Below are 14,409 nucleotides of genomic sequence, written 5' to 3'. Positions count from 1 at the left end.
CCCCAGCGGTGACAGCGGGCGGCGCGGGCGGGCGGCGGACTTTGGCGACGCTCCCCGGCGGTGACAGGCGGGGCGGGGCGGTGGCGCGGCGGCCTCGTTCCGGAGCGGGCGGGCGCCGAGCGCGGCGCGGGAGGGCTGGCCGGGGATGCCGCTCTGGGCGCCGGGGTCCTCGTGCCAGTGAGCGCCGCGCGCCGCCGCAGCCATGACGGTGGAGTTCGAGGAGTGCATCAAGGACTCGCCGCGCTTCAGGTGCGCCCCCGGGGCGCGGCGCGGCCCTTAGCGGTCGGCTAGGTCGCCGCCCCTCGGGGCACCCGGGGCCGCCGGGGGATGGGCGCAGGCGAAGGCGCCGGGGCCGCCTTTGTGCCCGGCGCCCGGGCCGGAGGCGAGAGCGGGAGGACCTGCCTTGGACAAAGCCCGCAGCGTCCCGGCCCCAGAGCCCGGAACAAAAGATGCTCCTTGTGCTGGTCGCGGAGGGTTTGCGCGTGGGGCGGGGCGGCCGCCGACGAGGCCACCTCTCGTGGGAGTGTCCACCCGCTTTGTGTCTGCACCTTCGTGCTGGCCACCTGGACAGGGCTGAGACCCTGCCAGGCCCTGCAACCCAGCTCTGGCCAGGGTCGTCTGGCTGCGAGGGGCGTCCGCCCTGGAATCTGTCTTGGTCCGTGTGCCCAGACCAGTCAAGGGTAACAGGCAGCTGGAGCAACGTTTAGGGCCTGGGGTGGCTGCTTTGCAGGAGTTACCCAGGCTCCTGGAGGGGTGGGAGCTATCTGAGCGCCCCAAGATACTGGTGGAGCTTCTGGGCTGTGCCTGGCCCTTGGTCTTCGCTTTCAGTCCTTCCTGGGAGCGCAGGCGTGCTTATCTCTGTGGACATGTTCATGATGTGTGTGCACATCTGCTTTAACGGGGCACCTCTGCACCCTCCCTGGAGGTCCCCGGCCCTGGTCATGAATGTGTGGGTGAGCTGCACTCCTGGACTGGCGTGCTTGACGCATGAGTGCAGACTGGTATCGGGTGCACGCAGATGTGTGCATTTACCCATTCTTAGTGTGGATACATATGCATGGTGGGTGTTTGACGTGCAAGTATGAGCTAGGCACTAAGCATGCGTTGGTTTGTTCATGTGTATCCATGGGGGTACATAGTTATGCACACGTGTACACAGTATCTATCAGTGCGCATGTCTGTGTGTGTGCTGTGCTGTTGCATGCACGCACATTTGGTCACGCGTGTGCATGTCTGCCATACCTCTGCACGTTTGCACTTGGTCACGTGTGCGGGATGTCTGCGTGTGGGTGCCTGGAGGGCCTCAGTATCAGCGCCCTTACCCCTGGGTCCCTAGAACCCGCCCTTTGCACTACTGCCGTACAAGGAGGTCAGCATCCAAAGCCTGGGAACACTGGATGGGGGGTTTCGGGTTGGAGCAGAGAGTGGCCCAGGCCCTGGGCCGGGGCCGATGGCTAACTCCTCTGTGTTCTCCCGTCTTCTGTTCCTGACTAATGGAGGTGGAGCGTGAGCAACTCAGGCACCCACGATCCTGGGCCCCCACCATGGCCCACTGCTCTCCAGGCCCAGGCTGTGGGGGCAGCGTGGAGCCAGGGCCTCAGCGGGGAGCCCGGGCCTGGCTGAGGCACCCCAGCTTCACCCTGGCCCCTTGCTGAGAAGCTCATGCTCCTCCTTGCCCTCGTGGGCCCAGCTTGCCCAGTCCGACTAGGGCTACCGGCACTGCCTTCACCTCCAGGCCTTCCCTCCCAGCCAGCCTGCTTGCCTGGGGCACCCACAGTGGGGCACTGTGTGCAGAGGCTGCCCAGGCTTTGCCATGCTTCCTTTGAAAGTGCCCAGCCAAGCCCAGGGTGGGGGCCACGGAGATCCCCTGACTTTGGGCCATATAAGCTGCATGGGGTGGGTTTTGGGTTTGGGCTGAGATACGACAGGGCTTTGAGGCCTCTTCAGGGTCCCCCTGTCCACTCACCCCCAGGTGCTGCTGGGGACATAACCCAAGCCTGGACTTCCTGGCAGTGGGCAGGGCTAAGGAGGGTTAGTGTTGGGGGACTCTGCCTGTCTGCTCTCCATCTGGGGAGAGCCCCAAACCTCAGGGTGCATGTGGCTGGGAGGGTTCAGACTTTCAGCGGGAGCGGGGGCACCGCCCACTCCTTGTTCTTGGTGCCCCTCCCCTGGGTGGGGCTTCGGGCGCTGAGTCACGGCTCTGGTGGGGAAGCGGACCTCACCCTTCTCCCGGTCCTCCAGGCTGCTGGGAAAATCCTGGAGGAATGGCGGAAGAGGAGGCCTTGGCCCGTGGGGGTGGGGAGGGGAGCACAGAGGGGCGTGGCCCCCCTAGGGCTCTCCGCTGGTGCCCACCTGGCGCTCTTGAGCACATTCATTCTTCATGGTGCAACCCCACTCTTGCCAGCCGTCTAGGGATCAGCCCCCACCTCCAGCCCAGGGGTGCCAGCCCTTCATGCAGCAGCCCAGGGCAGGTGGGATGGCTGGGTTCCCGGGGCTGTGGCTCCCAGTGCAGTAGCCCCTCCCGGGTGGGTGGGCCTTCTCTGCCCCGGGACCCTCGGGGTGGGGGCAGCATGGAGACGCTATAGCAGGGGTCAAGGGCCCTGGACTCCAAGCCTCTGGCAGTCGCAGTGGGCGTGGGCCACCGCTGGTCCAAGTAGACATCGCCTCTGACCCCCTCCTGTTTTAGCCCCTGGGGAAGAGATGGGGCCCTCAGAGAGGAGGAGGGCACTGGGGACCTCCAAGGGCCCTGGCTAGGGCAGCCTGGCACTCACCCCACAGGAGGGACTGAGTCCCTGCCCCCAGGCCTGGGAGACCCTGGAACACGCCCCCCGCCTCCGTCAGCCCCAGGGGTGGCTCTGGGCCAGCGAGGGGCCACTAGACCGAGAGAGCCTCTTCTTTGCCTGACCCCACCCTAGCCCTGGCCCTGGAGGCCAGAGGTCCATATATCACCGCCTTGTCCCTTGTCCCCAGGAGGCCAGGTGGGCCTGGCTTGCCAGCCAAGTGGGCTGGGGGTGCTGAGATCCTGGCCCCGTTTCCCTATTTCCTGTTCCCAAGCGCGTTTGGGGGGGGTCACGTGCCTGATCCATCTGCCTCTTGCCTGCCTTCCGGGATTCCTTCCGTCCACTGGCTTCTCTGGTGATGTCATGCCTTAACTCTTACCTCCCCGGGGCAGCCCCATTGTCAGGCTGCCCCCGGTGGGAGAGGGCTCCTCCAAGGGAGGTCTGACCCCTGCTCCCTCCAGGCAGACAGTGTACATTTGGTATTTTGAGATTGGGGGAGTCAGGGGCCGGGGGGCGGGCACTGCTCCACAGGAGTCTCCTGGTGCCAGTGCCAGAACAGGCTGAGCGGCAGCCCCAGGCCCAGGCTCTGGCTGAGACTGGTCTGCCGGCCCCAGGCCAGAGTGGGCTGCGGCAGGAGCTGAAGGGCCACTCTGGGCCCTGGAGAGGTTCAGGGGCAGGGCAGCGGGTCACCAGCAAGGCTTGGTCCTGGCCCTGCAGGCGCACCTCCACCAGGGCTCCAGCCCCTTTCTCTGTTCGGCACTTGTCTGATCTCTGCCCCCTTTGCCTGGTCCCCAGACCCCAGATGGGGTCATCACAGGCAACTGGCCCTGGAGATGGGGGGCCCTGGCAGCTCTGGAGTCATGGGCCTGGTCCCGGTCCTGTTCTGTCCCCACTGCCCTCTTCCCCAACCTCCCCAGGGTGGCGGCTGCCTCTCCTGGCTCCCTTTCCTGGTCTGTCTGAGGAGCACAGGGGCAGGTGGGCCTGCAGGAGCCAGTAGCCATTGGCAGAGCAGCCCTCCCCACCGCCAGCCCTGGGAGGCGAGGCCGAGCCAGGGGCGGGGAGGCTGGCCGCGGGGGTTCTTCAGCCATCCTGTCCCTGTTGCAGGGCAACCATTGACGAGGTGGAGACGGACGTGGTTGAGATCGAGGCCAAGCTGGACAAGGTAAGGGCCTGTGGGGGCGGCCAGAGGCCCAGCCCTGCCTCAGCGCACCCACAGCCACCAGAGTGGGCACATGTGCTTGTGTGCCCAGAGTGTCCACGCTGCGCACAGCCGTGTCTGCCCAGGTCTTGGCTTGCCAGGCCAAGCAGGGGTGGGTGCCGGCGGGGGGGTCACTTGCTGGGGGCCGTGCTTCTGAGTGACTGGGCCAAGGGCGCGGGTCTGGGAGGAGGACGGCGGGGTGGCACCACTGAGCCCCCCGCTGGCTGGTGCTTGCTCTGAGGTCCTCCTCCTTCTCCCACCTCCCACCCTGGAGCCAAGGCCTGGGTGGCACCCGGCCTTCCTCCCAGCACCAGGTGGGCTCAGGAGGGTGGGCGGGCAGTGGCATTCCTTCCCTGCCCAGGCCGCTCAGGGGCAGCTGTGTCCTGGGCGCTGGTGGGCCCTGAGCTAAATTCCAGCTGCCCCTGGGTGGGTCGCCACCTGTGCGGCCTGGCCTCTCGGTGGTGGCAAGGCCAGGCTTGCAGGCGGCCCGAGGGTCACCCGCTCCATCCCATCTGCAGCTGGTTAAGCTGTGCAGCAGCATGATCGAGGCCGGCAAAGCCTATGTCACAACCAATAAGCTCTTCGTGAGTGGCGTCCGCGACCTGTCCCAGCAGTGCCAGGGGGACGCCGTCATCTCGGTGAGAGGGCAGATGACCTCTAGTCAGGCGTAGGCATGGGCAAGCAGCCCCTGGCGGGGCCCTGGCCCTAAGAGTGGGTGGGTTTCAGTGCTGGGCGGCGGGGCGCCTTCGTGGCCTGCAGGCGGGAGGTGCCACCCGCTTGGGGGCACGGCCGTCCCAGCTGAGCAAGCATGTCCCCCCCCCGCCCAGGAATGTCTGCAGAGGTTCGGAGACAGCCTCCAGGAGATGGTCAGCTACCACATGGTGAGCCCTGGCGAGGCGTGCGGGGGGCCAGCTTCCTCATCGAGCTCTTCCCATCCCAGGCAGCCCCCCAAGGGCTCCCTGCAGGCCCCCACCCAGCGTGGAAGGCTCTGGGCTGGCTCAGAGATGAGCTGGCAGGGGTGGCCACGCTTCTGCTCCTATAGCCTGGGGGTGTGTATCCCCGAGATGCTACAGCGTCCCAGGAGATCCTGCCTGGGGTCTTGGGATGGGCAAGGCCTTAGAGGCTCATCCAAGGCCAGCGGGCAGGGGTTATTGGCCAGGCAGTGGAAGCATTGCCCAGGCTGACCCCATGGCCCCTGGATGACTCCTAACCTCCGTGCTACCCAGGCTGTGCCTGGGTGACCTTGAGCCCCCAGGCCCCCAGCACAGACATACAGAATGGACCAGGGCCCGCGTGGGTGGTCAGCTGTGGCCTGGAAAGCAGAGCCCCAGACTAAACAAGGAGCCCCACCCCCCTCAGAGGAAGTTCAGAAATAAACCAGCGCAGGACAGCTCGGCCTGCTGTGTCTGTCTGTCTCTCTGCTCCTGGCCAGGGCTCAGCCCCCTCCCCATGGTCAGGGGGTCTGATTCTGGGCCCATTCGGCGCTGTGGGGAGGCCTCTCCAGCTCCCCGCCCCCCTGCTCCCCAGGCCAGGTCCCTCTGGAGCCCCTGCTGTGGCTCAGTCCCTTCTACCGCAGGGCTGGTCGTCCTCAAGGTGGGCTCCCCAGGGCAGCGGTGGTGGGTGTCACATGGTGCCCTGTGTGCGCATGCCCTGTCCAGGCTGGCATGGGTGGGGCCCTAGCTGGGACCAGTTGGGACAGCTTTAGCCTCTAGTCTGGCTGACAGCCAGGCGGGGGAGATGGGCAGGTGGTCACAGCTGTCGCCTCTGGGCGCAATCCCAGGACCGGGGGCTGCACCCAGTTCCCTGGACCCTGCGAGGCCGGCTCCGTGAGGGTGACCAGCTGGGGCCCAGGCGGGGCTAGATGGGGCTTTTCCTGGTTCTCACCCGAGGGTACAGAGGCCTGGCCTCTGAGGTCCTGTGGGGCCCACTCCTGATACCCTCCCCCCGCCCCCCCAGATCCTGTTTGACCAGGCCCAGAGGTCTGTGCGCCAACAGCTCCACAACTTCATCAAAGAGTGAGTGGCCTCTCCTGGCTCCGAGAGGGGTCAGTGGTGACACACATGCTGGAGTGGACAGCGGACACAGCTAAGCTTGACGGGAGAGGGTCTAGGGGCTCTGGGTAGGGCTCGGCAAGGGCTGGGCTGAGGAAACAGTGCTTGGAGGTCGGGGAACCCAGGGGCAGCAGGCGGGGGCCTCAGGCAGGGGTGAGGGTCGGGGTGGTGGTAGGAGCAGGTGGGGCTTGGCAGGGGTCTAGGACGGGCGGGGCTCTGAGCTCAGCGCTGTGGGTACAGTTGGGGGCTCCTGAGTCTGGAGTCCAGGGTGCTGCTGGGGTCACCCTAGGCCGGACCAGTCCTGGGAGTGAGGTGGTGAAGGGATGAGGGGCCTGGAGGAGAAGACAGACAGCGATGTCCCGGGGAAGGGGGGGCGCCACAGGGAGGCAGCACAGAGGGGCTGGGGGCAGGGGGAGGGCATTTCCTGAGTGCACCCTGCCTTGACCCCTGACCTGACACCCCCTGGCCTCCAGGGACGTGCGGAAGTTCAAGGAAACCAAGAAGCAGTTTGACAAAGTCCGGGAGGACATGGAGCTGTCCCTGGTGAGGAATGCCCAGGCCCCGAGGCACCGGCCCCACGAGGTGGAGGAGGCCACAGGTGCCCTGACCCTCACCCGGAAGTGTTTCCGCCACCTGGCCCTGGACTACGTGCTCCAGGTCAGCTGCCGGGTGTTTGGCGGGAGGCTGTTGCCATGTCTCTGCAGCCAGGGAGCTGGCGTCTGGAGGGGTTCCTCTGGCTTGAGAACAGCTGAGATGCCAGATCTTGGGAAGGGACACTGGGGGGGGGGGTGCCCAGGCCAAAGCCAAGGCCCAGAGGTCGGGATGGGCTAGGGACAAGCCCGGGCTTCGAGCTCAGAGGGCGGGGCCTTGAAGACCTTCTTGGGGCGGGGCTTGGAGGGGCTTGGAGCAGGGGTGAGAATTCTTGGCTTCACGCATGGGAGGCACCCAAAGTCCTGAACTGGGGAAGGACTTTGGGACCTTGGGAGGATGGGACAGACAAAACCTGGAGGAGCCAAAGATGCGCTGGAGGTCTCGGAGCCACAAGCAGCCCAAGTGGACGCTGTGGCCAGGTACAGGCCCTGGCCCGCCTGGGCCCTGACAGCCTTCACCTGCTCCCTCCTCCCCACAGATCAACGTCCTTCAGGCCAAGAAGAAGTTCGAGATTTTGGATTCTGTGAGTGCTGGGCGAGGGCATGGGGGGTGGGGTGCCCTGAGTCAGGTGTGTGTGGCAGGTGCGGTGGGGGGTGAGTGCACATGTCCCGGCCGTGCCTGGGGGCCTCACCTGTGCGCCCCCCACCCCCCAGATGCTGTCCTTCATGCACGCCCAGTACAGCTTCTTCCAGCAGGGCCACAGCCTGCTGCACCAGCTGGACCCCTACATGAAGAAGCTGGCAGCTGAGGTGAGCCCACGGAGGGAGGGGGCCCCGGGGGCCCGGGGGCCAGGGGGTCGCGGGAGGGGGTCCTCCACATCCCTCCCTGTGCCCCTTCCCACAGCTCGACCAGCTGGTGATCGACTCGGCAGTGGAGAAGCGGGAGATGGAGCGCAAGCACGCCGCCATCCAGCAGAGGGTGAGCCCGGTGGCCCCCGCCTCCCCTCTTCCCCCGCCCCGGGGGGCCCTCACCCCTCTCCCTGCGCTGCCCCCACCCCTGGCCCAGGCCCGCGCGCCACGCGAGCTGCCGCTGTAGTCAGAGGCCAGGGGGCCACTCGGCACAGGGTGGAGAGCGGTCGCCGAGAGGCTGGCGCCAGCCCCCTCAGCCCATAGACGCCCGGTCTGGCGCTGGGAGGGGGCTCCTGCTGGGGCCTCTGCTCACCTACCCGACAGCTGTCCTGGCGCTGCCGGGGGCAGAGAAGGGCTGCGGGCGGGAGCAGCTGTTGCGGCACCTCCGGGAGGCTGGCGGGAGGGGCGGGGCCTCGCTCACTGGCTCTCTCCCTCCCCCCGCCCCCTCCTGCTCTGCAGACGCTGCTGCAGGTGAGTGGGCGTCCTCCCCGAGGTGGAGGGGCCGGGGGCGGGGCCTCTGCCCGCCCCGCCCCGCGGCGTTTCAGCACCAAGGACACCTCCGCGGGCTTCGGAGCTCCCGGCCCCGAGCGCCGCCCTGGAGCGGGGCTGCCACCAGCGGAGGCGGCCGGGCTGGGACGGCGTCCCCTTCGGGAGCAGCTGCAGCTGTTCCTTCCTGCCCCCCTCAGCCCGGGGAGCAGGTGGCTGGGCCTCCTCTGCCACTGTGGGACACACAGGACAGCACTCAGTGTCTCCCCAGCCCGCGTGAATGGAGCTCTGTCAGGCTGGCGGGAGCAGCCAGCTGGCGACATGAATGGGGCACTCAGGATGGGGGGAGGCAGCTTCCTTCCTGATGCCCAAGGCTGCTGTCTCTGCAAGGCTGGGGTGGGGGCTGGAGCTCTCCGGGCCCCCACGGGGGTTTCAGGTCAGGAAGTGGCTGTGAAGACCCCCTTCAGCCTTGGCTCTGGGGGAGTCTGGGGGGCGGCGGCAGCAGTGTCCCTGCAGCTGGGGGCGGGGTGCTTACTGGGGGCCGGGCTCCGACCGCCCCCAGGACTTCTCCTACGATGAGCCCAAGGTGGAGTTCGATGTGGATGCACCCAGCGGTGTGGTGATGGAGGGCTACCTCTTCAAGAGGGCCAGCAACGCCTTTAAGACGTGGAACCGGTGAGGGAGGGCCCTTTCTGGGGGGCTGCAGGGCAGACATGCGCCAGCCCTGCCTGACCCCTCCTGGTCCTTCCCTCCCACCCAGGCGCTGGTTCTCCATCCAGAACAGCCAGTTGGTCTACCAAAAGAAGCTCAAGGTACGCTTGGCCCTGGGCCGCCCCACCTGGACCAGGGGTGGGTGGCTGGGGGGGAGGACAGGGCTGAGGACGCAGATGGGCACCGAAGCCTGAATGGTCAGGGGTCAGAGACCACTGCGTCTCTCAGGCAGAGCAGTAAATGGGTGGTCAGTGCAGGAGCAGGGGTGGGTGCTGGGTGCGAGGGCCACAGCGGCGCTGCCTGCAGGACGTGCTGACCGTGGTGGTGGACGACCTCCGGCTCTGCTCCGTGAAGCCCTGTGAGGATACTGAGCGACGGTTCTGCTTTGAGGTCGTGTCACCCACCAAGTGAGGAGGCCCCGCCCAGGGCGAGGGTGTGGAGGGAGCCCTTCCTGCCCAGCCTGATGGTCCCCTCCCTCTAGGAGCTGCATGCTGCAGGCTGACTCGGAGAAGCTGCGGCAAGCCTGGGTGCAGGCTGTGCAAGCCAGCATCGCGTCCGCCTACCGGGAGAGCCCCGACAGCTGCTACAGCGAGGTGGGCCCTCCTGGCGTCCTGCAGGCTGAGTGCAGGCACACACGTGCATGGTGTGTACGCACACGTGCGTGTGTGCGCATGCCTGTGTGTGCGGGCTGGTGCTTCGGGGGCACTGGCGCCTGTGTCTGGGGAGGAAGAGGGGTCCCGCTGGGGAAACCGGGGCTGGGGCTCCTGCAGGGCTGAGTGGCCCCTCACCCCATCCCCAGAGGCTGGACCGCACGGCGTCCCCGTCCACGAGCAGCATCGACTCCGCCACAGACTCTAGGGAGCGCAGTGTCAAGGGCGAGAGTGTGCTGCAGCGGGTGCAGGGCGTGGCCGGCAACAGCCAGTGTGGGGACTGCGGCCAGCCGGACCCGCGCTGGGCCAGCATCAACCTGGGCGTGCTGCTCTGCATCGAGTGCTCGGGCATCCACAGGTAGGCATGGGGGCGCGGGGCTGGGGGCTGGGGCACAGCCACGCCCCGACCCACCCCCTCCCCTCGCCCCCCAGGAGCCTGGGTGTCCACTGCTCCAAGGTTCGGTCCCTGACTCTGGACTCATGGGAGCCAGAGCTGCTGAAGGTGTGTGTGTGTGGGGGCGCCGCAAGCTACCAGATGCAGGGGGTGGGTGGCAGGCGCTGGGTTGGCAAGCTTGGGGTGGGGGGTTCCCGTGAGCCGGGGCTGATGCCCACGCAACCCTCTCCTGCCAGCTGATGTGTGAGCTGGGAAACAGCACCATGAACCAGATCTACGAGGCCCAGTGTGAGGGGCTGGGCAGCAGGAAGCCCACGGCCAACAGCCCCAGGTGAGTTTGGGGCAGCCTGGGCAGGGCCAGGGAAGCCCCAGGCCCTCAGTGGAGACTCATGTCTGGCCTTGGTCCAGGCAGGACAAGGAGGCCTGGATCAAGGACAAATATGTGGAAAAGAAGTTTGTGCGGAAGCTACCCTCAGCCCCAGCCAGGGAGGCCCCGCGGCGCTGGCGGGGTCCAAAGTGCCAGCGCTACCACAGCTCCCCACGTGCCCCCACCCCCCGCCGCCAAGTCCGGATGGAGCCTGTCCTGCCCTCAGTGGCTGCTCTGTGTTCAGGTGGGGTGCCGGCAGGCGTGAGTGCAGCCCAACTCACAGACCTGGGGGGTTGGGAGGGGGCTCCAGCATGGGGGAGCTCCTGGACCCTGGACCCCAGGGAGGTGGCGGGGGCGGGGGGGCAGAGGGAGGGAGGTGGGGCCCCAGGGCGCCCTCTGCTCTGCCCCCTCCCAGCATGGCCTGGTTCCCACCCTGCAGCGGGCTCCGTGGAGCCCAGGTTCCGCAGAGATTCCCTCTTCTGCCCGGATGAGCTGGACTCCCTCTTCTCCTACTTTGACGCGGGGGCTGCTGCGGCTGGGCCACGCAGTAAGTTGCCTGCTGCCCATCCCCTGCCCAGCCTGGGCCGCAGAGCAGGGGACAGGCATGGCTTGCCAGGAGGGGGCAGAGCGTTGGACGGCTGTGGCCACTCGGGTGGGAAGGACGGGCACTCCTTGCAGGAGGGCCTGTTCTGGGGATGGGGAGCGTTTGGGGTCAAGTGGGGCTAAGGCTGGGACAGTATCTTGATGGGCTGGAGGTCACTTGTCCACTGACTTGGGGGCCGGTCCCATAACCCTCTGGAGCGATGTGTGCTATGTGCACACAGGAGTGTGTGTGTGAGGGCATGACTGACTGTGTGTCTGGGTGTCCATGCGTATGTGTGACTGTGCCCGGGTGTGTATATGCACAGCTGTGTGCGCGTGCATGTGCTGTCACCCATCCAGCTCCCTAGAGACAGTTGTGTGCGTCTTTCCGAAACCCCTGTGGGAGTCAGGGAGCAAATGCTCTCCGTCCAGGTCGCCCCCGAGGGCTGCCTGTGAAGGGCTTACCAGCACCCCTGGCCTGGGGAGCGTGGGGAGCCTTCCTAGGCAGTGTGGGCAGAAGGCACAGCCTGGGGCCAAGAACTGGCAGGGCTGACTGGGGTGACAGGAGGTGACTTTGGGCAGCAGAGGGCGCCGCCTCGCTGTCCCTAAGCCTGGGGCTGTCCTGGGAGGGCGGCCCTTGGGTGAGCTGGGTCGGTGCTCCTCACTGCTGCCCGGGGCCCTGTCTGGCGCTTGGCGAAGGCTGCTCTCTGGGGAATGACCTCCCCGCACGCCCTGGTCACAGATGGGGCTGCATGGGGCTGTGCTTCAGCTCCAGCATCCTGCTCCGGCTGACCTGTGAGCGCCCCCCGGGACTGTGCTTCTGGGGGGATGCTCCTTGGCTCCTTTGAGCCCTTTCCCCCTTCTCCTCCCATCTTGGGCAGGGCCCCCCTCTGCTGCCTAGCGGGCTGATGCTGCCCCTGAGAGCACCCCCTGGAGGGTGGGTGAGGGCTCTGGGAGGAGTGGCAGGACCTCTTCTGCCCACAAACCCTGCAGGTCTGAGCAGCGACAGTGGCTTGGGGGGCAGCTCGGACGGCAGCTCAGATGTCCTGGCCTTCGGCGTGGGCTCCGTGGTGGGCAGCGTCACAGAGGAGGGTGGGTGCTGCCTCCCCCTGCCCCCCGCCCTGCCCCCTCCCCAATGCCAGGCCAGGCCACCGCCCTGACCTCCCTCTCGCCGCAGAGGGTGCCGAGTCCGAGGAGTCCAGCGGCGAGGCTGACGGAGAGGCAGAGGCCTGGGGCCTGGCAGACGTGCGCGAGCTTCATCCTGGGCTGCTGGCGCACCGCGCAGCGCGCACAAGCGACCTCCCCGCCCTGGCCGCAGCGCTGGCGCACGGGGCCGAGGTCAACTGGGCGGACGCCGAGGACGAGGGCAAGACGCCTCTGGTGCAGGCTGTGCTAGGAGTGAGTGGGCTTGGGCCGCACCGGGACGCAGGTGCAGCGTCTTCCCAGCTTCTTTCTCTCTCTCCTCTCTCTCTCTCTCTCTCTCTCTCTCTCTCTCTCTCTCTCTCTCTCTCTCGGGTGCACGCGAGGGCCCTTGGCCTCCGCTAAGGTGTGGGGCGGAGTGGGGAGCGCAGGGCCCTTCCTCTGCTCCGCTCAGCCCCCTCCCGCACCCCGCGGTCCCCAGGGCTCCTTGATCGTCTGTGAATTCCTCCTGCAAAACGGAGCGGATGTGAACCAAAGAGACAGCCGGGGCCGGGCGCCCCTGCACCACGCCACGCTCCTGGGCCGCACCGGGTGAGTCCTGGGCGCCCCGCCCCCGTGGGCCGGGTCGCCTGCCAGTGCCCGCCGCGCGTGGGCCCGCCCCGACGTGCCCCCTCCGCCCTCAGCCAGGTCTGCCTGTTCTTGAAGCGCGGGGCGGACCAGCACGCCTTGGATCACGCGCAGCAGGACCCACTAAGCATCGCGGTGCAGGAGGCGAACGCGGACATCGTCACGCTGTGAGCATGCGCGCGCAGGGGCGGCGAAGGGGGTTTGGGGGGATGCGGGCGGGGGCGCCCCTCACGCCGCGCCTCCTCCAGGCTCCGTCTGGCGCGCATGGCCGAGGAGATGCGCGAGGCCGAGGCGCCCCCCGGCCAGCCGGGGCCCCTGGCGGGCAGCAGCCCCACGGAGCTCCAGTACCGCCGGTGCATCCAGGACTTCATCAGCCTCCACCTGGGGGAGAGCTAGGCGGCCGGGCCTGCCTGCCAGGCTGCAGCCCCGCGGGTGAGGACCGCGGGCTTGGCCGCCACGAGCCCCAGTGCTCAGGGCAGCCCCAGAGCCCCTGCTGCCTGCTCTGCCCTCCTCGGAGCTGCTCCGACCCCAGAGCCGGGAGCCGGGAGAAGGGCCCTGGCACCGAGTCCTCGGAAGCTCCAGGAGGTGCGGTGCTGCCTGGTGCCCCTGACCCCACCCAGGGACCCTGTGTCTTCAGGTGGCCCCTTCCTGGGGGGCCTGAGTTGCTCACGTCACAAACCACTCTCCAGGCCCCGTGTCACCTCGTGTTCCTCTCTGCTCCCCCAGGCCTGTGTCACCTCATGCCCCTCTATCCCTGGGGCGCCTGCCACTTTGTGCCCCACTCTGGCCTCAGGGCCTGTGTCACCTCGTGCCCCCACTTTACTGCCCGCGAACACTGACCTGCAAGTTGGGTCCTTCCTACACCCGCAGCCCCTCCGCTGGGCCTGGGGGCTGGTGGCTGGCCACCAGCGCCTGGCCAGGGCCAAAGGGGCAGCCCATCCAGGGAATCAACCCGTGTACCTCACTTAGTGACCCCAGCAGCATCCAGGCTGGGTTTCTTGGGTGCTTGGAGCGGAGGGGACGCTTTGGCCTGGGGGCTTCAGCCCTGGCTGGGCATGGATGTCCTGAGGCCTGTGGCTGGCCACCAGGCCGGCTGGCCCCACAGCCCCGCCCGTGCCTGCCTCTTCCGGAGGCACTTATCCCCGTGGGCGGGGGGGCAGGGCGCTTGGCACCCCTGCATTAGTGCCCTCCATCACGAGCCGAGGGGGTTTTCTACAGTAACCTCATTCTCACTTTGTCTCGTGTCTTTCTCTGGACTCAAGGACCACCTTGACCCCCAGCTCTGCCTGCTGCTGGGGGTGGCCCTGCAGCTCGGCCCTGCCCTCTCGCCAGCCTTGCCCCTGCCCGGGGCTGGGCCCGCGGGTCCTCAGCTCGCTCCCCAGGGCCCCCCGATGCCTTCTGCAAGCCCCCTTCCCTGGAGCCCTGGGGCAGTGGCTGGACCTCTCCCCAACCTGGGCCCTTGGCCAGGCCAAGGCCATTTGGCTGGCCACTATGCAAAGGCTGCCAGGGAGGCTCCATGGGCAGCAAAGTGGGTGCTGACCAGGCCCCCAACTCCCTTGCCTGCTGGCTGTGACCCCTAAAGAACAGAATGAACTCCTTCTTCTCCCTGCTTGAGCTCTGCCCCCACCTCCCACCCCACCGCCTGCGATGGGACCTCTGCCTGGGCCTTGGCTGGCGGGAGCCCCTCCACTCCAGATCATAGTTAATAAATGGCCGCTTGCACCCGCTGCCTCGCTCACCCGCCTCCCTCCACTCAGTCTCAGCCGGGGAGGGGGTGTCTGTGGGTCCCCTGCCTTCCCCAAGGGGAGGCCCTAAGTGGGCCAGTGCCAGTGGCACTCCCAAAGGGTGGAATGAGCCAGAATCCGCTGGCCCCACCAGGCCAGGGGCCTGATGGAGGCCCCGGCTCCTTTGATTAAAACCAACT

General features: G+C 67.5%; 1 protein-coding gene across 2 annotated transcripts; it reads left to right on the top strand.

Annotated features, from left to right (window-relative positions):
- ACAP3 (ArfGAP with coiled-coil, ankyrin repeat and PH domains 3) lies at positions 85–14,223 on the top strand. 2 transcript variants are annotated; one of them, XM_005653336.3, is made up of 24 exons: positions 85–249; positions 3,885–3,942; positions 4,497–4,616; positions 4,806–4,859; positions 5,935–5,993; positions 6,503–6,686; positions 7,159–7,203; positions 7,334–7,429; positions 7,524–7,598; positions 7,988–7,999; positions 8,577–8,689; positions 8,775–8,826; positions 9,032–9,132; positions 9,207–9,318; positions 9,525–9,733; positions 9,808–9,877; positions 10,006–10,100; positions 10,178–10,380; positions 10,576–10,683; positions 11,712–11,810; positions 11,896–12,116; positions 12,340–12,449; positions 12,542–12,652; positions 12,734–14,223. In XM_005653336.3, the coding sequence occupies exons 1-24, from the start codon at positions 203–205 to the stop codon at positions 12,879–12,881; spliced, it is 2,502 nt and encodes an 833-aa protein (XP_005653393.1). In that variant the 5' UTR covers positions 85–202; the 3' UTR covers positions 12,882–14,223. The 2 variants fall into 2 exon arrangements, with proteins under 2 accessions (XP_005653393.1, XP_013850973.1); XM_013995519.2 differs by lacking the exon at positions 85–249 and adding an exon at positions 300–2,471.

The sequence above is a fragment of the Sus scrofa genome, chromosome 6 (genome assembly GCF_000003025.6).
Source record: "Sus scrofa isolate TJ Tabasco breed Duroc chromosome 6, Sscrofa11.1, whole genome shotgun sequence".
NCBI classification, from domain to species: domain Eukaryota; kingdom Metazoa; phylum Chordata; class Mammalia; order Artiodactyla; family Suidae; genus Sus; species Sus scrofa.
This window is presented reverse-complemented; position numbering and strand designations above follow the sequence as displayed.

Coding starts and splice junctions, on each gene's coding strand:
- ACAP3 (XM_005653336.3), top strand. CDS start 203: ATGACGGTGGAGTTCGAGGAGTGCATCAAGGACTCGCCGCGCTTCAG. Junction 7,430..7,523: donor TGAAGAAGCTGGCAGCTGAG/GTGAGCCCACGG, acceptor CCCTTCCCACAG/CTCGACCAGCTGGTGATCGA. Junction 10,381..10,575: donor AGTGGCTGCTCTGTGTTCAG/GTGGGGTGCCGG, acceptor CCCACCCTGCAG/CGGGCTCCGTGGAGCCCAGG.